The sequence below is a fragment of the Gossypium hirsutum genome, chromosome D13, assembly GCF_007990345.1.
Source record: "Gossypium hirsutum isolate 1008001.06 chromosome D13, Gossypium_hirsutum_v2.1, whole genome shotgun sequence".
In the NCBI taxonomy this organism is placed as follows: domain Eukaryota; kingdom Viridiplantae; phylum Streptophyta; class Magnoliopsida; order Malvales; family Malvaceae; genus Gossypium; species Gossypium hirsutum.
Genome location: NC_053449.1, coordinates 2,992,811 through 3,016,367, shown reverse-complemented (window position 1 = coordinate 3,016,367; position 23,557 = coordinate 2,992,811). Strand labels below are relative to the sequence as shown.

Sequence of the window (23,557 nt, the reverse complement as noted above, 5' to 3'; positions counted from 1 at the left end):
ATAAGAATAAAAATAATTCTAGAAAGGTCCAATGTCGTGGTCTTCTTGTATAGGATGAGATTTCATCATTTATTTTAGCTTTTTCCTTGTTTCATATTTTCTAAGTCAAAATTTTCTCTCTCGATCTCGATTCAATGCTTACAAAAAAACATTGCAAAAACTTATTTATTTAAAAGCACTACAAAACATAAAAACATTAGAAATAATTTAAAACTCATTTTATGTAAAACAAACTCAAACTACAACTAAACAAAATTACTAAAAAAACAATCCAAATGTGAGTGAATTATGGCCTAAAATGTGTAACCATATTCTATCATCAAGTAGCTGCTAGGGTTTTTTTCGGAAATTGATTTTTGGTTGGGCTTAACCATTGGGCTTTCTATTGTGTATTTTTCTAGGCTTTTGACCATTCATGTGTAAATTTGAGATTTTTTCCTTTTAACTTTTACATATAATTAAAAATATTTTTTAATTAATTGAAAATATAATCTAAATATTAAAATAATAAAACAAATGAGATTTGAACTAAAAATGTTACCAAATTTATTACAGAAAAGTACAAAACCTAAGAAAAAGTCCAATGTAAAAATATTGGAAACCAAAAATAACATAAAGTCAATTTAAAAACTTGAGTGGGACCAAACATAAAATATTAATTATAAGGATTAAAATAAAAATTTTCAAAATTCATAAGACCTAAAATATAATCTGAAAAGTTTAAGGGCATCGGAGGCTTACTCGCCCCTTTAAATTTGCCCTTATTTCAGGATAAGTCCTCCAAGTAATGATGAAATTTGATTGAAAACCAAATCCCTTAATCACCTTCTTTTTCTCCTAGCAAGAGGATGAAAGTGAATCTCTCCAACTCTAAGCATACAATAAAATCCTAATATTGACTTCATAATCTCAAAATAAATAACAAATAATAAAACATATAACTCAAAATTGTCAACTTTTAAATAGAGTGATAAATTAATACTCGTAATATTACAACAATAGTTAAGATAATACCACAACACCAGATATAATCGTATATATTTTAGAAGAAGAATATATTAAAAAGCAGAACATTATCAACATGTAAACTAATCCAGCCTACAAGTTTACCCCGTACACCAGTTTTAACATTCGTCCTAAATTCAATATCAACATAAATATAATTAGAATGCAAAATAAAGACAAAACATAGAGGCGTGAAATCTCAAGTAACACGACGTGCATGCAATAAAGTTGCCCTAGGCAATGAGTGAGCGCGGAAGCGAAGGTAAATGGTGGCCCTCAAATTTGGGAAATGAGAAATTTTAATTAGGTCTCTCAAATTTTTTGAAAGTTGACATTTCTCCCTTAAAATTTTAGAAAATTTTAATTAAGATCTTTCAATTTTTTTTAGAAATTCTCATTAATCTCACAAAAGTTTAAAATTTTTCAATTAAACCCCTAAAATTTTTAAAAAATCTCATTAAACTCTTAAATTTTTAAAAATTTAATCCCAAGATCCATAGCTTCTGATATATCATATTGCATATATTAAATTAAAAGAGGTGAAATTCAGAAGACCATGAACCTTCAGTCGTTTTGTTGAGAATTTTAAACTAAATTATCTCTAAAAATATTGCTCTTTCAGAGGAAGTTGGCTGTTTCATACACGACGGGCCAATTAATGGGCTGCTTCGGGGTATTTTGGGGGCACAAATTTGGGCTTATGTTGAAGAAGATTTTGGGCTTTTACTGTTCTTATTTGAAGATTTTAGCGATTAATTTATAGCTTCGATGTTTCTGCCATGCTCAAATTTAGAAATTAGTTATTTTATTTTAATTTTGATATAATTTAATTTATTTATTTTTATAATTTCATTAATTTGTTTATATATTTTACACCATTAATATTTTCAATTGAAATGCATATAAAAGTACCTAACTCATCATGATAACATGACTAATTAATTATATTATAAAAATAGATAATTAAATTATATTAAAATTACATGAACTAAATCTCAAATTTGAATATAGTAAAAAGATCTCAAATTACGTGAACTTTCAAGATTTTCCGCAAAGTTGGGAGACAAAACCTGGATCCCGAGATTATACCTACAATTGTTGCGGACCATATCAACTATTCGACAAGCAATACTTCGAAAATTTCTCTCAAAAAAGCTCATCCCCTTGTATATCCCCTCATTAATATAAATAATTCTTTCTTATAACAAACTATTTCCATACAAAGGGTGAGTCCATGACCCATGCAAAAAGCATTCTATTTCTACCTAAGAACGCAAATAGGCCATATTTTTTTAAAGTAGTGGTGAATCTAGGGGGCTGGTAAGGGTCTCGGTCCCCCTTAAAATGGAGAATTTTTATTTAGACCCTTATATAGTTTATAAAATTTTAAATTAGTAATAGTAAAATTACATTTTACCTTCCTAAAATGATAAAAAGATAATTTAATTCTTTAAAATTTATAAATATAAAGACTATTAAAATGGTAATTTTACATTTTTACTTCCGTAAAAATATATAATTTAATTCTGCCCCAAAAATTTTTCTAGCTTCGCCATTGCTTTAAAGAGCAATTAATATTATTACAAGGGTATTTTCATCTTTTTTCATACTTTTTTTTTCATAATTTTCAAATAAAACGACTGAAAGAAACATTATTTAAGATTCAAACACACTAACAACACATCCGTGTAAAAAAACCATTGTCACTCTAATAATAATCATTTGTTAATATATTTTTATAAATATATTATTTTAATATAAAATATTTCCGTACACCCAAAATGCGAGTGTGATAAAATTTAGTATATATAAAATGAATGACTAAGTTGATGTCATGAGTCAACTCCACATCAACTCGATTATGAAATTACTAAAATACCATTATTTAAGAATCAAAGATCAACAAATTCAAATAGAAATCTCTTTACCACTTCACCCATAATTATTTGTTATAAAATATAGTATGCTATAAGTTTCTAATGGTTAAAATATGCTATAAGTCCTTGTACTTTTTGAAAATTAGGAATTGAGTCCCTATGCTTTTATTTCATGGAATCTAGTTCTTCTACTTTTTATATTTCAAAATTTAGGTCCAATTATTAACACTGTTAAATTTTTTTTTATAAAATTTGTTGCTATGGCATTTTTTTAAATAAAAAAATCACTTTGTAGTCATGTAATTTAAAAAAAAAACTTTGTAATTAACCAAAAAAACAACTATGTTAATAGTTGGGCCTGAATTTTGAATTTTGAAAAATAGAGAGACTAAATTCTATAAAATAAATGTATAGGGACTAAACTTATAATTTTAAAAAAATATAAGAACTTGTAGCACATTTTAACCGTTTCTAATTTTTTGTACTCTTTATAAATTTAGAATTTAATCTATTTGTTTTTATTTCTAAAAATATTTTGTCATTCTATTTTTTAAATTTCAAAATTCAGATTTAATTGTTGACATTGTTAATTTTTATTACTGTGACATTTTTTGAAATAAAAAAAATATTTATTTGATAGATATATAACTGAAAAGAAAGACGTTATAATGAATTTAAATTTAATAAAAAATATAATTATATTAATAATTAAATTAAAAAATAAAGGGATTAAATTTAAAAAAATACAAATTTAAGAATAGTACACAGTTTAAAAGCATATTTAACCTAATAAATATTTCCGCATAGGGGAAGGAAGTATTAAATTTAGTGTCAGATTTCATCTACCCACTGGACTAGAGCCTAGAGGTGAGGAGCCTCCATTTCTGGCTTTCCTACTTATTAAATTTTGTTATACCCTTTCTAAATTTAGTAATTTAAAAGTAGTTCGTGTTTGGAAGAGACCTAATCATTAATCTGTTGGGAATGGGTTAGATCAATACAAAATTTCGGGTTAGGTTGAAGTTTAGGTTTGGTTTGGAAAATAAGTTTAAAATTTTATTTAAATTTAATTTAAATTAAAAATGTTAAATCAGAGTTCGCTTCGGCCGACCCATGTTAATTCTTTTAGATTATTTTTTATATAAAAATAAATTTAAAAAATATAATACATTAAATACACTAAAAATATTAAGATAAATATTCGGGCCAAAAAATCCTATACGATTTAGAAAATGAGTTTTATTTTTCATCCAAGCCCATTTTTCAGATTTAAATTTTTGCCCACATCCTCTCACGTTTCGGACAAACCTTCGAGTTTAGACCTATAATCTGACCCATAACATATTGAACGGCTCGAGAATTTAGACAAAATAATAATAAAATACAATATTCAATACCTAATCATTAATTGGGATGTTAAATACCTTATCAAAATACAATCATCTATTTAAAGGCATTGAAGTACACTTAACCCAGTTTTCTTTTTAAAGAATAAATGGTTGGGGGGGGGGTGGTTTAATATAAATGCAGGGCATGCAGGGCAATGGCCCCAAAGGCCAAAACTTACAGACCATAATTTCAGAGTGAGAGTGAAAGGTTCAGCAAAAAAGAACACTGGTAATTAAAACTCTACAACCCCCCAACTTCCCACTTGCACTTTTATTCAATGTTAAGAGAATGTGAGAAAAAGAAATAGGCAAGTATCTATATATAACATAAAATATATGGTGAAATTTTAAAAAATAATATATATATATATAACCCTCTCTGACTATATATTAATTTTTAGCTTTTTTACTTTTTGAAATATATATTTTCAATCTTGAATTCAATTTTTTCGTTAATTTCGATAATCAAGCTAAAAAAAGATAATTGGCTAAATATGTCGGGTTTTTTTAAAACTTTAAAGAATAGACCATTTTTGGAGAGTGTGTGTGAAAGTGAGTCTAAATGGGCGCACTTTCTGCATAGTTGACAAGAAAGTGCGTCTAACTAGAAACGATTTTTAATAATTTCAAAGAAAACGCGTCCAACACAATTGGAAGGAAAGCGCCTCCAATTTAGCGAGTTTTCTTGCTGACATGTTAGGGAAAGCTCACCCGGTTGAACACGCTTTCTTTGTAATTATTGGAAAGCAGTTTCAACTGGAGTACTTTTCATAACATGTCGACTGGAAAGCGCGTCCATACACTCTTTTTAAAAATAATTTATCTTCTTAAATTTTCAAAAAATCGATCTATATAACCAATAACAAACTTTACTAACGTATGTAATTAATTTAACCCACGTAAACAACTATTAGAAGAAATCACAGTCAAAATATTTGATGAAATCAACACACACACAAGTTGTACTTGAAATTGAAACAACATATTTAAAAAAAAAAGTAGATTAAAAATGATTAAATTACAATAAATAAAAAAACTAAATCAACCAAAAAGTATAGTATAGGAATATCACTACAAAATTTCACATTGGGTAGCAATATTTTATATTTAATATATAATAATAGTAATAAAAAGATATAAAGGAGAAGAGGTAGAAGATCGTTGAACATGAAGTTGGCAGTTCAAATCATTGCCCACCCCTCATATGCCCATAAAACCTTTGTCTCTATTCCCCATTTTCAGCCTTTCATCAACTCATTTTTATAGATATTAAAAACCCTACGACCAAATCAGAAAAAGGCAAACCCAGAAAAGAAAGGATGAAGATTTGGTGTGATGTGTGCGACAAAGAAGAAGCCACAGTGTTTTGCAGTGCGGATGAAGCTGCTCTTTGTCAAGGGTGTGATGTTGGAGTTCACCATGCCAACAAGCTTGCTACCAAACACTCTCGTTTCTCTCTCCTTCACCCTTCTTCCAATGAATTCCCACTTTGTGATATTTGTCAGGTAATTACCCTTTTCTTAAAATATGGGTAGTTTTTGTAGGAACGATACCTTGAGTTTTCATGCAATCTCATTTTCTACCCCAAATTAACAATACATGTGGAAAACTTTGTCGGTTTAGTAGTAAAAGTATTATGTTGTAAGCACAAGAATTTGAATTAATATCAAGCAATCCGGTTCCCTGCTCAAATTATCAAAAACACATATATGAGTAGTTTTTATAGTGGTTGAGTTACAATTTGATCTATCTATTATGGTTAAATTCGAGATTTAGTCTCAATATTTTAATTTTATATAAATTTACACTCTACTTTTATAATATTGTTAAGTTAGACATTTTTTACCCTTTACTTATAGATATGAATTTTTAAAAAAAAAAATTTATATTCAAATTATAATTTACAAAAAAAATTATATTAATTATTTATTTACATTATTTTTTATTGAACATTATATCTAAAATAAATATTTTAAATTTTCTTAATTTTTTTAATAACAGTGCTAAACACGAAAATTTTGAACAATATTTTTCAATCGCGACAATAATGCTAAACTAGACTTTAACCCAAATAATAAAAATCCTTAAAAATTTTGACTAAAATGCTGATGTAAGCAAAGGGTATTTAAAAGAAAAACTCCACACCACCATTTTATTTGGAATGGTTAATCTGTGTTACATATTTAAATTAAATATAAAAATAGGTGACTAAATTGTAGCAAATCAAAATATATAAACTAAATCACAAATATAAGCATAATAGAGGTAGCAAAACCAGAATTTGACCTTTTTTTTATATGAAATGTTGCAGGAGAGACGCGCGTTCCTATTTTGTCAAGAAGATAGAGCAATGTTTTGCAGAGAATGCGACCTTTCGATTCATAGAGCCAATGAAAATACCCAGAAACATAACAGGTTCCTTCTCACCGGCGTTAAGCTCTCTCCTTCCCTTTCGTTGAACCCAGCTTCATCGTCCTCTGGAACCAAAAGCTCTTCATCCCACTCTTCCAAGAGGTCCCGTTTTACACTTCCTAATAACCAAAACTTCACTTCTCCTCCTCCAATGGACAAACCATTGGCTTCCACTTCAACCACTTACAGGCTCCAAGATAATGCTTCCATTTCGACGAGCAATAATATATCGGAGTACTTGATGGAAAAGTTACCAGGTTGGAATGTGGATGATTTTCCCGACCCTTCATCTGGTGGTGATGCTGATGGTTTCTGTAAGGTTTAGAATTTTAGATCTTGAATTGAGATTTAAGAACATGGTTTTGATCTTATCAAGGAAGGACCCATTTTTTTTGAATAATAATGTTTTGTTTGTGTGAGCAGACTTTTAAGCAAGGAAAGGGAGATTATTTGGGGAATAATATGGCTCCATTTTCATCATCCGAAGAAATCTGGGTATTTGAGTTTTTGTTTGCGGATATTTTTTTCCATCTCTCTTTCGGTTAATTTCACTAAACCTCCCTAACTTATTGTTTAGATTTTAAAATTGGTCCCTGAATTTCAAAATGTTCTGATTTTGTCTTCAAATTATCAGTAATAAATTAATCAGTTTCTTTCGTTAATTTAGCTGAGAATTTAGGTGTTAAATATTAATTCAAATCCGATGTAGACGTTAATCAATTTGTAAATAGGTGTGTACTTAATGCAATAACAATTTAAATATAATCATATGACATGCTAAAAAAAAGACATGTCAGTGGGGGCGAGTGTTTGATTGAATCAAGTAAAAAAATTTTGAGTTGACGAGTCCTATTTTATCATCCTAACTCGATTTGAAATTTTTTCGAATCGATTCGAATGAAATGTTCGAGTTAAATTAAAATTTTAAACATGTCAAATTAAAATATTGTTACAATATAACTAATCTCATGATGGAACCTATAAAATTGAAACTATATATATTTGAAATTTTTTTCAAAACAAAATAATAATAAAAAATACTTTAGTTTGATAAACTTGAATCATTAATTAACTTATTTAAGTCTCAAAAATTATTATTCTAGAACTTTTTAAAATGTTTAACTTTCTTTCTATATGTTTTAGAATTTTTATAAATATTTTGAATTTTAAAAATTATTTTGAATTTTTTGTAATTTTTGTTGAGAAAGATATCAATATGTTCATTTTCAAACTCAACAGGGATTAAAAGAGTATTTACACCAATCTGTTATTTGAATTACTCAAACTGTAAAATCCAACTCCATTCAAACTGAAAACTTGAATTACTTATTCAAGTTGACTCGAATAATTCGAATAACTCAAAAAACTTGAAATTTAATTTTTTTTATTTTTTCGAATCGGATCTAATTTTGCTCATTAAAATTTAAGATAATTATTATTTTTAGAGTAAATTACACCAATAATCACTCTAAAATAATTTTTTATTATTTTAATCGCTCTAATATTTTTCTCAATTTAATCCCACTAATTAAAATAGTTATAGGAATCGACAAAATTACCGTTAATATTAAATAATAACTCTCTCTCTTCCGTTGATTACCACCATTTGCAAAAGAAAGAAAAAATGGATATTATACTCTCTACCATCTTCTTCCTCATATCATTGCCGCCATTGTTTCTCTTGTTGATCTTCTCATTCCTCGCCATCAAAACCGTCGCCGGAAATCGATCAACGATCCCGATTACCCGCCGGTGAAGGGCTCCGTTTTCGATCAGCTTTTATACCTAAACTATCTTTACAACTACCACGCGGAAGCAGCCAAAGAACCGGCAACTTACAGGCTACCAGCGAAGGCGCTGGCCGTGTCCCAGGCACTACTTGGTGCAGACTCGATTAACATAGAACCACCTGAAGCAATATCCAATGGAACCCAATCACAGTTGATGGTATAATGTCCAGACCCGACCCATCGATTACGTCTTGCTCGATCCATCAATTGTGAACTGAACATCCTGCAATCCCGAACAAAGAAGCTACTTTGTAATGATGAAAAATCTAACACATACCTCTGTATGACATTATGTGGTTGACATGGGAGAGCCAAATTTTCTTGCAGTAGGTTTATATGTTTGTCTACTAATTGTCTGGATATTACACATCAAAAAAGAACTAGAAGCAAATACACTAAAAGTTCAAAGGTAGAAGAAGATTATATAACCTGTTGTAAATAATCCATGGTTCTCAGTGGCTTAGCGAACTCGAAATAATATGTTCCTTTCTGACCTTCTGTGGAATAAGGATTGTCTTCCTCTATAAAACCTGTTAAAAGTGTGTGAGTTTAAGGTTGAGCATTTGAAAGATGAAGTATTTACTCTGTTCTAAAGCCAGTAGCCTGTAAGTTGATCGTTCTTTAGCTGCTTCCGCTTGGTAGTCGTAGAGATAGTTTAGATATAAAAGCTGATTGTAAATGGAGCCCTTCACCGGCGGGTAATCGGGATCGTTGATCTATTTTCCGGCGACGACTTTGATGGCGGGGAATGAGAAGATCAGCAAGAGAAACAAAGGCGGCAATGATACGAGGAAGAAGAGGGTAGAGAGTATAATATCCATTTTTTTCTGTTCTTTATTTTAGTCAATGATGGTAGTCAACGTGAGAGAGAAAAAAAGAAGAAATATTATTTAATATTCAAAAAAATATTAGATGAATTGCTGAGTTAACAATCCGTTACTGATAATGATTAACAGTAATTTTAATGAAAGTGATTAATGTAAATAATTATTTTAATTAAATTTATTGAATTAAAAAAATTAATATGACGAAAATAAGAAAAATCTTATTTTAAAGTAATTATTGATATAGTTTACTTTTATTTTTAATATGTGATATTCAAATAGTTGATTGTTTATTATTTCTTCCACATGCTTTAAATTTACTTTATATATTTGAGTTTTCATTTAATACTCGTGTTAATAATTAAATTAATAAATCGATTAAATCTTAACTTGATTGGCATGAACATTGTTACTAATATAGGAATATGTGAGTTCGAGTGCGCTAAAACGTATCATCTTTTTATTTTTGAATTGAAAAAATTAAAAAGAATGAAGATAACTAAAACTTATAATAAAATTGTTGAAATAATAATAAATAGAGAGGTTGAATGTGGAATGTTTAATTCTTTTTTCTTTGGATATCAACGTAGTGCTCTGTTTCGCTCTATTTTTCGGCCTTTAGTTTGTTTTGTTTTGCTATTTTATGTTATTTATCAATATCTTTCAGAGTAATTGCTAATATATATATATATAAATATAAAAGGATTCACTTACAATATATTTATTATATAAAGAAATATGAAAAGATATAAAATTATTTATATCACTATAAGTGAATTACTCTTCAATTATAAATTTGATAATTTGTATAGAGGTTGTTTATATTTTTTATATTAACGGTAAAATTGACATTTGATCATTTTGGAATATTATTACAAAATCTAATAATTATTAATATTTAATGACAACTAATCCATTTTAGCATATTCAAACTTATTTTTTTTATTTTTACAATAATAATAATTCAAATTTAACCGAATTTCAATTGATAAAAATATATATTAATTACGTTTAAATCATTATTTTTATCTATACTAAAAACACTTAATTGATGTAACAAATTAATAGGACATCAATTTAATTAGATAATAAATAAAAAAAGTGATTTACTAATAATGTTATATAGATAATTTTTTTAAAAAAAATATAAAATAAAAAACTACTCTCCTGCTTTTACTCTTTAACCAAAAATATTTTATTTTTTTCCATAAAAAACTAATTATATTTTTTATTACCTTATCAATAATTATTCATTTTTAAAAATATATTTCTTAAATATTCTTTTTAGTTTCTTTCACTCATGTAATGTGTATAATAAGATTAATTTTTTCACCCACTAAATAATTATACATTATCAAAAGTTTTTACAAAAAAAATTGCACTAAAAGAGGTGCATTGTTTTTTCTTTTTCTAAGTATGCATTGATATTCTAAAATTAATATTTGCTGCACTATTAATATATAATTCTCCTACATAGTCAATAAATATATTCATCATTACAACCAAAATTAAAATTTCTAAATAAATATTAATAATTTTATTTTTACGTAATTAAAAATTCATTAAAAATTATTATTTAAGTTTAGAGTTTTTTTCTTTTGAGTTTAGAGCTAAACATTTAAAATTTTTGTTGCAATAAAAGAAAGGAAAAAAGGGAAAGGAATTATAATTAATATTTAAATATATTCAAATAAAATTATTAATATTTATTTATAAATCCTCAATGCTCAGTGGTGATTAAACAATTGAAAGTTGAAAGTTCGAAAAGACGGATACCCTTGCAAAACAGAGCAACATCTTGTTTCTGAACTTTTGGATATAATAGTGAATTTACTTTTCTTTTCTTTTTTTCTTCCTTTCTTTTTAACCTTTAATCTCGTTCTTATTTTTACAGCCTTTTAATGAGTAGAGACTAGGGAACAAACTATTGATATGGATATACCTTTTTAGACTGTTTACATACAGACTAATGAAAGAATTGCACCCGCTTCTCACATTGAAAATATCAAACAGGTGGTCACGAACCCCTGCAGATAGGTAAAAAAAATTGTCAACATTTCATATGAGAAACTGAAAAATAGAAAAGAAAAAAAAAGAGTGATTTACATTACCTTCATTAGGAGGGTAGAAATAGGTTGTGTATCAAGAAGGGAATGCAAAAAGCCTGTCTGATATCTTTGTGCGACATATTGGACACTCGGAACAAGCAAGCGAGCAGGATTTACATACTGCCAACATCAAAATGGATGCATTTTCAGAAAATAGTTTACTAAGGTGTGAGAATTTAGTTATAGAATTAGAAAGGGACTTACAACAGAAATGCCGGCAAGGGAGAAGAATTGCTGCAGTTGGTGACTCGAAGCATACTTTACACATATGGGAATTGGCATCTCCATTTCCCAGGGATTTGAGCTCTTTTTCCTTCATCTCTTGCATTCGGGCCTACAAGTGGTAAAGATATTAAGTTGCAGTGGTGTATGTGAAACCATTATGGCATTGGAATAATCATACACAGCAAGCTCTTTCAAAAAATTCTCAGTAATGAATCGATCACAAGTTCCTAACACTATCGACATTAGCAATATTATTCAATAATGCAAGATATACTCAGAATTCTAAAATGTATGATTTGACAAGATTAAGAAAAAAACAAAGCACAATAACTACTAAATAAGCATGAAAGAATTAACATAAGGAAAAATGAGCCTATGGCTAGATGTGCTGCATGTTAGTTGACTGAGTTTAGCACAAAAAGAGGGGCAAACATGCTATATATCAGAGAATCTTAAAACAGCCTATAAGTGAGTAGCAGAGTGAAGGAAATGAGCTAGGGTGGTACATGAGAAATGAGAACAAACCTTTAGCCGAACAACCAGGGGTTCTTCCTTGGGTATTTCATTGGCTGGTTTTGATGACACTTCTGAAACTTGTCGCTCTTTCAGGACATTGTTACTCTCAGTGTTGTTTGCTTTTGGATCTTCAACATTATCCATTCCATGACTATTTTGCTTATCTGTATTACTCTCAAGTGTAGCAGATACCTCTTTCTTCAACTTAGCAACAAGCACCCACATGTTAGCTAAGTCGTTCTCTAGAGATTCCTCCTTCTTCTTCGCTTCTTCAATCTTTTTCCTGTATTCATCTTCTATGAATTCCCTCTCAGCTAGTGCAGCTTCAAGAGCTTCCTCCCGTTGTTTCCTAGCCTGCAGTTCCATCTTTAGATCATCTAGATCAAGATTCCACGACTCAAAATCATCACCAGCTGCTCCAGATAGGTCATGAGGGCGGCCAGAGAGCCGTCCCTTCCTCCCAGGTCTCCCACTGTCACTGTACTTGCGGTTGAAACCATTGACAGCCTGATTAGAAGAAGCTCTAGTGTTTGCCGACTCTCGAGCGGCCAATAATTCCTTCTCCAGTTTTGCATTCTGTACTGAGAGCTTTGTCACCTCACTAGCCAAATTCTTTAACTCAACAGCAGCAGCAGACGCCAATTCTTTCGCATATGAAGCTTCTTCAGCCAGTTTTTGGTTTTGGACACGCAACCCACTGTTCTCCTCTGAAAGCTGTACCTGTTCTAGTTTTAGTTTTTCATTCTCAGTCCCCTGCATAGATAAGCACAACTTAGTCTTAATCAGTTCAAAGGTGCAAGGAAGACAAAGAACCATGCTAAAGACAAGCAAATCTTTCTCTTAACCCGTGGAAGTTATAACACGCAATTATTAACATTAAAGGCAAACTAATGAACCATCTTAATATAAAAATTCATCCAATTTTACATTGTGAAGAAATATTTAAGAACAGGGTAAAGCCCAAAATTTGTCCTTAGAATTTCATAGCAAGGGTCTTAAAATCAACCAAAAAATGCAACTGACTTACAGGTAGGAAGTAGAATCAACATTCAATAGGAGAAAAAAGCAGAGAAATGTCTAAAGATATTGCCGTGCTGCACTAAGATATCAAATGGCGTTGCAAAACTTTAATTGCAACTTGCAACTTATTGTGTAAAACATTCCCAAGGTATATGAAACAAAAGAAACAAGCAATTGATTGACACATGATTAAAATGATATTCTTCGCAATTATCATAATGATGAGTTCTGGCAGAAGCATGTTGACAGTATTCATGAAGTCATATAAGAAGAGAAAATACTACTAAATGAAAATAAAGCAGTTGAAGCCCAAAACTTGTGACAACAGAAAACTAAAGCCATTAAGAGTTGGACAATCCCAGCAATAAGTGTTTACCTGATATTGAACCTTTTTTCTTAACTCATCAGCATATTCTTCAGATATTCCTTGTTCAGAGGACAAGGATAATTTGTCGCCGGACAAAGATGCCAACCGCTGCTCCAGGAGATTCACCTTATTCTGCAATTCCTCATTCTCAGAACACTGCCAACATCCAGAACCACAAGTCAAAAACATATGTTTGCTTTAATAGAGAAGCTAGCACCTTCTAAAGATTGACCAAATTATACTCTAAAATTTATATTACAGAAATAATGTCATTTTGTGAATGGAGGAAAAAAAGACATCAAGCACAAAGCTTTCACCTTGTTCTGCAATTGTTCTTGGAGGATACGATTATCTGCTGATTTTATCTGTATCAAGGAGAAGAATCAACATGATAACACAATTAACATAAAGAATCACTGTTTAACAAGCCTAATCAATGGCAGAACAGTGCCCATCAAATGCTTTTCAACTCCATAAATGAGAAGAATGAAACCAAATCACTCACCTCCAGCTCAAAACTCTTTTCATTACATTGTGTCATCAATCTCATAACTGTCTGTTGCAACAAAAAAGCATTTAGAATTTGTTAAGCCAATGCCAATGGCATTAGTTCCCTAACAAATTAACATAAGTTTGAAATATTACTATGGACAACATAATAAACAGGATGCAAAACTACCTGCTGCATATCCACAAATGAAGCATTAGCGATTGAAGCTTCACCACTCTCAATTATACGCTGCTCTAACACCCTCATTTGCCTTCTCTTCTCCTGAATCTCTCTTTCCAAATTCTGAATCTATATGTAGAAAAACACTAAGGACCTTAAAAGATATATGCAAATTTACCATCGAGTAGATAGATATAGAAATACTAGAAATGATAGCACTCCTTTTGCATTATTAGCTTCAATCTTAATCTTATAACCTCATGTACATCCAGATAATATTAAAATTTATAAACAGCCACTAGAGTAAGTATTAATAAATAATAATAGATCAGTACAATCTTTCCTTTTTGCCACAGAAATATAAGACGCACTTGCACCTAGAATACCAACAAAACCCACCAATTCATCCAGCTACAAGAACATCTATTGGTTATGCCTCTGAACTAAGATGTGCTATAAATGTAAGACAGAGTAAAGAGTACCTGAGTTTTTGAGCTATCAGGATCATTTACAGACTGGTCCACCAGGCGTTTCAGGGTACTGGTGCTAAATGCAATCTCTCCAGCAAGCATCTTAACTTGCTCAACAAGAAGGTCCATCTGATCTGATGTCATCCCACCCTATAACCACAGAAGAGTTTTATTTTATCATTACAGAATCAACAATTGAGGAAAACTAGAAAGATTGAACCAATGGTGAAGGCAGCACTGATTTGTGATACAATGAAGCAATGATGGAGGATGGTATGTTATTATATCTTGATTTGCAAGAATCTTCACACAAATCTGTTTGTGTGATGGCCAGGGGATGCCAAATTTCAGCTGCAGCTAAAATAGAAAAGGAATACAGTAATAGAGTCAAACTACTATTGGCCCCTTGCTGAAATGATGCTCCTCCACCAAAAAGCAAATGTCTAAAATGGCAACTTAAGTGCCTGATGATTTTCACACATTATATTGCCTAATGTTAGCAAGATCCATTTATAGCTCATTTGTATATAACATTCCCCAAAAAAATTAACCTAATAGGTCTAAGGGCGCATATTTCTGGAGGCTACTAAACAAAAATAAAAGAGACTTAATACCCTTATAAAAATAATTTTTTTTAAGAAAGGATCTAACAGGACTGAAATTTCAGGCATAATTAAGAGGGTTTCAGCCCATCCAAATGTCAAGTTAGAAGGAGAGAACTTCAATAAGGAAATAAAAGGAATCCTTTCGACAAAACTTCGCAAGGTAAGATTTTAAAATGTAGAAATAACTGAAACAAGTGAAGCTTACTGCCAGCAGTTTAGTCCCACTAATAAGATCACCCGATTGAGTTGCCTCAGTGATAGAACTGCTAGTTGGTGAGAGCTCATTATTCCTCCTGCTGGAGGATCTTCGGTGTTTAAACTCATAAGATGGATCAGAAGCAAGTGCCTCAAGAGAAGATGGAGAACCCTTTTTATTCTCACTATCTATGAGTATGGTACCATCATCCTGTACATCCAGTTTCTGGTCCAGGAAAAGTGCCAAAAGTGAGCATCACAATCATGTTACAAGAGGGAAACACGACCTACAAAAAGTTCTCATGGCTAGATAATCCAGTCACTACTGAAAATCAGACAGGGATAGCTGTAAACTCAGTAAACGAGATATAGGTTTAGAGAGACAGATGCATAGGTGAAGTATCAACACTCAAAATTTCCAGGTTATAGAACATAATTTGTTTCATCTTATTCATTGGAGCATTTCCCTTTTCTGTGAAATAGATAAAGATATACATACCCTTTTCTTGGAAATAGATGTGGATATATATTTTTTTGTTCAAAAAAAAAAGATATGGATATATATACAGACGTGTGTGCCTGCTCTTTGTGTAGTCTTACTTCATCAACCATCAGTATAAAAGAATACCCATTTATAATAAAAACTTACATCATCCTCACAAACAGAAAGACTCCGTTGAGTTGGTAAATCACTCAAACATCCAGGAATTGTATTTTTGGAAGAAACAAGTATAAGCTTGGTAAGCCTTTGAATTCTGCTCATCAAAGCAGCTTTGGCTTCCTCTTCTTCCTCTAGTCTTGACTGCATTTTCACCTGACCTTCTTCCAACTGTCCCATGCAATAAATAGAATGAAGAATACAGTAAATAGTTGTGCAATCAAATAGAACAATATGACAATGGAACGAAAATGCCAAACCTGTTGCCTTAGGATCATAAGTTCTTCATGATTAACTCCAATAACCATTCCCTGCCTTAGCTGATCAAGTTCCTGTTTGAGGACTGAAATTTCCTTTTGATACTTCTTAATCAATGATTTTTCATCAATAATCTGGAAATGATTTAGTTTTGAAAGTAGCATGAGATTAGATCCTAAATATATATGTGTGTAACTAGCCAATAGAAATAACGCATAGGCTATAGAAACCTTATTACGAGAAGCGTAGATTTCGACATGCTTTGCCCTGCTAGCAAACTTCAGGGTATTATGAGTTTCTTCCATATTACTAGAAGCAGGTGTAACTGTGCAAATAAGCTGTAATTTGAAGGGGAAAAAAAAGGTAAAATAGATAAATAACTTTTTGTCAAGTATTGATAAGGATGATATAATTGCATATCAAAATTACATATCAAAATTAGAAAAATAATTTAAAGATGCAAGAAAAATAATTAAAATCAAATAAACCTAAATAATTATTAAAAAAAGTTCAAATAAAATGAACAACTCACCGAAACATGTCCATGCCCACTAAGTGAAGATTGCAAAAGGCGGGTAAGCTTGGAGTCTCGATAAGGAACATGGGATGCTTTTCCTTCACTTAACTTTCCAATTACCTGCAGATTGAAACAAGATGATTTTATAAAACTAAATATAATAGTCATAGATACCAACCACGCAAAACAAGTCTGCAATGACTTCTTTGACCAGAAACTTTTATCCACTCCAGGATGCTAATGCCATCAGTAATTAATTGAAACTGTTGGAGAAAATAAATTTGAAGATTCTGTTCATTTTTTTCCTGCCAACTTAACAGAAACTGTAATCCTACAGTGCTGTTTAAGGGACATACTCAAGGCTTTCTATAGTTTTCCCTTAGACTACAGTGCAGATGCAGCATGGGAGATAATAAACATTCATCAATACAAAGCTTAGACAAGGCACCTACAGTTCCAAGAGTCAGAAGACTTTTGTTTATGTAAGATCCTTCCTTTCTCCTTAACCCAGTTGTCTCAGTTTTTGAACTCTCAGATCCGGCTAAATCAATCAAGTTCTGGACAAAGGAACCAGGAAAGTAGCAAGTCAAGCCATTTATCAGAGAGCAATATTCTTTCTTGAAAAATGACAGATGAATTAAATCATACAAGCTGAGAGAAGACCACTCCATCATATTCATCACCGTGAGCACTACTCTCAATCATCTGCAAATTTGCCAAGAGTTAAAAAAGGCATATGCAACATAAGTATCTATTGTGGTGAAACAACAAAAAACCAGACATCCAAATTCCCTAAGATAAACTAAATGAACAAGCCAATTTTGAGATTTGTCCAAAATTTTGATAGGGAAATGAGTAAGTTCCTAAATCAAGAATGTTTACCAATGTGAATATGGTGTGACTTCGGCTACTGAACAGATTGAAGTTATTTGAACCAACATGACGATGCTCTACCCACAAAGAAACAAATTGGAAATTAGTAGAAAACTCTCACAAATAGATCATTCATTTCATATAATAGGCGGGAAAACAGCAATAGGAACCCCAGAAAGCACCTTCCCCTGCTGCAATAAAAGAAAGGGCATGCCCAGGAGACAAAACCACTTCTTCTTTTATGCCCTCAACGTATGTTCCCTGAAAAAATAATTATAACATAAGCAGAAGTACAAAACTGATTACATTGATTGCAAGCATTTAAATCAGCAACTTTATTGTATCGTTGACAATCTCAACCTGGAGCCACTCGGGATCCTTTAGATTGATATTACATGTGACAAATAGTGTCTTTGCGTTGCATGTCACTTTTTGAGAAAATAAGACCGAAGTCATAAGCCAAACAACAATGCAAAAATTTTTAAAAAGTTGAGCAAAAGACCTGGGCATCTTCTCTAACACGCAAATTTTGACCAGTTGGATCAAGTAAGTCATTTATCACCTGATATAAGAAGCAAATACCACAAAATCAAACCAAAACAGTTGGTGCTTAGAAGGAAAGGAACTGAAGGCCCGATATTGAACCACATAGGTTATTCAATTAATAATTGAACGAAACCATTCTAACATCTCACTAAGCCAAAAAATAAACAGCAGTAACATATGTGAAAACTGAAATTCTAACTTCAAGGCCATTTCATAAATATAATCATAAACTTAAAAGTGCAACTCACCTCGTTGTAGATTTCAAGATATGACACACGTAGCAAGAATTCTCGCCCTGGAGTCTGAATGATAAGCAGAGTTGGTCAATACTTGATGAAAAGGAATGGAAAAATGGCATCGATCTTGCAGTTATCTAGTTAGGCCTAATAAATGATGTTATAACACTTACATCTTGGATAATGCTGAACACATCCTTTATAGCCAATGGTATAATGCCAGGAGCATTATGGTCTCCCTGTGTATATATATGATCAAAGAAACAAGTCAAAGTAAGATGACAGGAATGATCATATAGTTATGTGATAGGATCACTCGCATAAGACCCATACTGAAGAACATAGGAAAATATTGAAATTTTTAAGGATGTATCATGCCAAGCTTGTTAATATTAATTGGATTGGAATAGTAATATAAATAAAAATCCTCAAGAGTATACTACTAAAATCAGTTTTTTTTTTCAGAAAAATGGTGTCCAAATGAGCATACAACTCTATTGCAAAAGCTAGATGGTAAACATGACTTGAAACACAAATTCAAAATTCCTTTTTAGTTTCGTTTCTCATGGTGTATAAGAGATGCAGACAGTATAAAATTTTAAGCTGACAATGAAGACATGGTTCAGTTCTTTAGTACTTATATTTAAGTAAAAGATGTTCTGATCAATGAACAACATGATGAAAGCAAATTTAGGAGTTGGATTAAGGTTCTCAAATTACTAAGCACAAAGTGACAAAAGAACCGAGTGCTTTCAAAAAACTCAAAGGCAGTGCTTATGCCCAGAAAGAGGTATTGCAAATTTGCATTGTGTAATTAATCTACTGTTTGCAACTCGATATTTGTATTGTTAAGTGGTGTCATGACCTATCTGCTAAGTATTGAATTTCCTGTGGACTTATATCAAAGTTGGACTTTCCACCTATTACCAATTATTTATAGACAAGATCCTTAAGATGATATCAAAGCACAAGATTTGTTATGCTGTTCTTTCAGCCCCATTTGAGGTTGTCCACATCAAGGAAGTCTTAAGTGGTGCTATCCTATATTTATTGCCAATAGATTTTAGATTGTATACTTGAAAGGTGCCATTTGGGGAAGAAAATCCATATTATGGTTATTTATCTTAGGAGTTCCCTTCCGCAACTTCCCTATCAAGAAAATTCAATAAAATGTAATATAAACTTGTAACTTTGCTACAGCTAAAATACTATGTGTACAGTTTTACAAATACTATAATAAAAAACGATATCTACTACATACAAAGCAACAAAAGTTGACACGACCAGATTATAAGAATTCTGATGACACTCCCATGAAAAATAGGAAACAGTAGATGAAAGAAGTTTGGTGCGAAGCTTACATGCATGGTGTGCGTCTTCCCACTACTTGTAACACCATAAGCAAAAACAGTTCCTATAATTCCAACAAGCCAATATTAGCTTCAATTGAGAACGTAATATAATTTCAGAATTGACGCAAACCAACAAGATTGAGCAACATGACAATAAGTGACTTCCAATCAATTAATCTTTTAGGTTTTTGTTTAAACTTTAATTAGAAATTAACTTAAACAAATCAATATTTAATTCATTTTCATACCATTAACACCTTCCATTGCAGCCTTCACTACTGGTTTAGCAGCTATTTCATAAACCTCTTGAGAAGTTGCATGAGGTCCAAATGCTCTGTCTATCAAAAAAAAAAAAAACAATAACCTTCATTCACAATCCACATCATTGCAAGGGTTAAACATCGTATTCATACTAAATCAGTTTTAACAAAATTATAAAATCTTTATAAATTAAACTTTAGATTACCTAATGTAACACCACCAAATCGCCCAACAAAATAATATAAATCACTTCATTTAATTGCAGTACTTTTCAAAGGGATAGTTAATCAATTTCGAAACTGACACTAAAAAGTTGGGGAAACTATCGGCAGTAAGTTTCAACAGTAAAAGTGAAAAGCAATTAGGAAATTACCAAATGCGTAAGCTGTAGCTGGGTTATACTCATTTCTCACAATCTTATCCCCGTCCGCATACCACGCGATCTCGTCTCCTCTCTGAAATTCCCTTTCACTATAACCAGACAAAATAAAAATGTGTAAATAAATAAAAAACACATACATTACCTGAACATAAAACACTGAGAGCAATATAATCGAAAAAGAATCCACTACATAGATCTCACCAGCTACACTCAGATCTACACTTACTTCAATGGCCGAAACCGAATCGTAACTGAAATACTATCTCCCGATCTCGACGCTTCCATCGGCTCGCCAACTATCTCCTCCGGCGCGTAAGCCACCGGTGAGTGAGCATTGTAACCGCGTGAACCCTGGTACGTCGAATCATACCTGGACCGACTCGGCGTCATGGATCGAGTACCGTATCCACCTCCCGAATTGAAATAGGAAGACGCCGACGAAGAGCACGTACGAGGCATTAATTTGTTGCTCAAAAACGAAGAAGTTGAAGAAGTTGAAGAGAACGGACTGGGAGTTTTCCGATACGAAAACGGCGAACTGCTCCTTGCTCGAGAAGAAGATGCCATTTAAGAAGCACTCACTGAGTCGGTAACTCGGTAAAGAGAATGCGTGAGAATATGAAGAACGAAGAACAAGAAGCGACTGTCAGTAAGTTCACATGTCTTGACACACAGCGAATAGCATTTCCTTTTCTCTTTTTTTCTTTAAAGAGAAAATTTATTTAACGCTTTATTGCTTGCAAAGATAATAGAAAGCAAGAAAACGGGAGATGGTTTCTTCTAGTGACTTTATGACAAAAAATGAGTTGCAGAGAGACGAAAATATTTTTAAAAATGAGTTGAAGACATGAAATTTAAATGAAGGAATTCCAATCCAAAGGACCCACTGGTGGGAGAAAGAGGACGATGTGCTTGTGTGTCCCTGTGTGTGTTTTAATGTAATTTTTCTGATTTTGAAAATTTTACAATTTTGAAATTATTAGTTTTCTTTAAAAAAGTGAGTAAGTGACGTGGAGGTTGACGGTGACGTGGAAGGTGAGAGAGTAGCTGGGGGTTTAATGGATCCTTGAAGGATTAGTTGAGGGATTTTTGAATAAAAAGTAAGTGACCAAAATGAGCGGGAATAACCGCGGGGGAGATTAGGAGTAAGACAAATTGGAAAATAAATGGTAAAATTCTCATGGAAGTTTTTTATAAGTAGTTAAATTGTATTTTTCTTTTTATTTAATAAATGAGTAAATTAATTCTTGAATATTAGATCAATGAGTAAATTAATCATTTATATGATTGAAAACTGGTATGACTAATAGAATAACTTGACAGTTACACCTAATGTGTCACATATACTTCATTCTGATATAAATGAAATTTTAACTAATAATAATAGATAATTTTTTTAATAGAATGACTAATTTACTTTTTGATCTAATGTATAAAAACTAGTTTGCTTATTTTTTAAGTAAAAAGAACAAAATGCAATCAAACTCGTTGTACAAAAACCTCTATAGCACTTTTACTTATAAATATTTTAATTATAGTTAATTAAATACCAAGGGAATTTTTAATAAATTATTATTATTTTGAAAATTATTAATTATTGGTAATAAGGTAGTAAAAATGTACAAGTGAAAAAATTTAAAAAATATAAAAGTAAAATTTTTAAGGAGTTTTCTGTATAATGTTTAAACTATTTGTAACTCTTTCATATTAAAGAGGAAGAGATTACACGCTTAAGTACGTTTAAATTCATGTTTTCTTAAATTGTTATAATAATAACGAGGTTAACTTAACTTAAGCCTAATCAACGTTAAGTGAAGATTTATTATATATTGATTTATTATGTATATATATTATGGAATGAGTGTTTTTTCAAAATATATTTTTACATTTGGTTTTTTAATACGATGAAATTATTATTTTAATTTTAATATATTGATTAACTCAGACCATCGATCTAGCTCAGAAAAATATCAACAGTTTTTATTGTAAAGTTTTAGAAAGTATAAATTCGAACCTATAAACACAATCTCTTTCAATTTAGAAAGTCTATTGTTTATGTATATAGTGAAATATTTAATCGTGCAGCCTATGTATGAATATTAATAATATTATTTAAATATAATTTTTAAATTTTTATTTTTATTTTACTTAATAATAATGTGTCGTGTTCTTCTATTTATTAATGATGCATCGATAATACATCAAATATTATCTCGTAGTAAAAAATAATAATAGACGGTGGAGATGTGGAGATGAGAGATATTCTCCCATGTGATGTTTGTCTTTACGCGTTACGCGTAGGATTTAAACCAGTGGTGATTCGGGGCCCCTCGCCACAGCCACCGTCATCCATTTAAGCTTTGTGTGAATGAGGATGCAGCAGAGTTAATGGAGGTGTTGCATATAGGAAGCGATTATTCCAGTACAACCACATCCACCATAGAATCAAGATCATTACCGTTCATCTACTGAAGTATTTATGGCAGTATTTATGGGCCAATTTCAGATCAATTAATCAACAGTCACAAATCAGACTGTGCATTCTAAGTGAGACAAGTTTTCAAGTGGAGCGTTATAATTTGTCTTCATTAAAGTGATTTATTAGTAATTAATCACGACAATAATAATGCCAGCTTCTTAATTGTTCTTTTTTTAATTGTTTTTGTTTGCTTCTAGTTCCATCCAACAACCAGCATATCCTTTCACCGAGGTGAAAGCTTACGAGAAAAATAAAAAGCAAAACAATTCCTTCAAGACATCTCAAGTTACACTTGCTTTTAAAAAATTATTGGGTTTTTTTTTCCAAAAATAACTTAAATAAATAAATTATTTACGAAAATTATTTAACGGTGACACCTAGAAAATTTATTCTTTTTTTTTAAATCAATTAATGGTTGGCTCATTATAGAGGGTGGTGCCGTCAATGACAATAGCGGCACTGATATTTATAGTGCAAAACAGGTTATTTTCATAAATAATTAATTTATTTAGGTTGTTTTTGA

At 31.1% G+C, this 23,557-nt stretch overlaps 1 protein-coding gene and 2 long non-coding RNA genes across 3 annotated transcripts; all 3 read right to left on the bottom strand.

Annotated features, from left to right (window-relative positions):
• Positions 1-5,255: 5,255 nt before the first annotated feature.
• LOC121225593 (uncharacterized) lies at positions 5,256-7,217 on the bottom strand. The gene is made up of 2 exons (XR_005923457.1): positions 6,557-7,217; positions 5,256-5,953 (listed from the first exon to the last, which is right to left on the bottom strand). It is a non-coding gene; the product is annotated as an uncharacterized lncRNA (long non-coding RNA).
• Positions 7,218-8,145: 928 nt separating this feature from the next.
• LOC107918948 (uncharacterized) lies at positions 8,146-10,223 on the bottom strand. Its single transcript, XR_001690313.2, has 2 exons — positions 8,902-10,223; positions 8,146-8,695 (listed from the first exon to the last, which is right to left on the bottom strand). It is a non-coding gene; the product is annotated as an uncharacterized lncRNA (long non-coding RNA).
• An 892-nt stretch (positions 10,224-11,115) lies between these two features.
• On the bottom strand, positions 11,116-21,455 carry LOC107920033 (kinesin-like protein KIN-7D, mitochondrial). The gene is made up of 25 exons (XM_016849528.2): positions 20,782-21,455; positions 20,547-20,644; positions 20,161-20,250; positions 19,922-19,974; positions 18,734-18,799; positions 18,573-18,626; positions 18,281-18,340; positions 17,961-18,039; positions 17,788-17,855; positions 17,554-17,610; positions 17,358-17,462; positions 16,921-17,025; positions 16,619-16,726; positions 16,391-16,522; positions 16,122-16,301; positions 15,483-15,698; positions 14,685-14,822; positions 14,212-14,331; positions 14,038-14,088; positions 13,850-13,897; positions 13,542-13,688; positions 12,155-12,898; positions 11,609-11,738; positions 11,408-11,524; positions 11,116-11,323 (listed from the first exon to the last, which is right to left on the bottom strand). The coding sequence occupies exons 1-24, from the start codon at positions 21,120-21,122 to the stop codon at positions 11,439-11,441; spliced, it is 3,276 nt and encodes a 1,091-aa protein (XP_016705017.2). The 5' UTR covers positions 21,123-21,455; the 3' UTR covers positions 11,116-11,323; positions 11,408-11,438.
• Between the last annotated feature and the right edge of the window lie 2,102 nt (positions 21,456-23,557).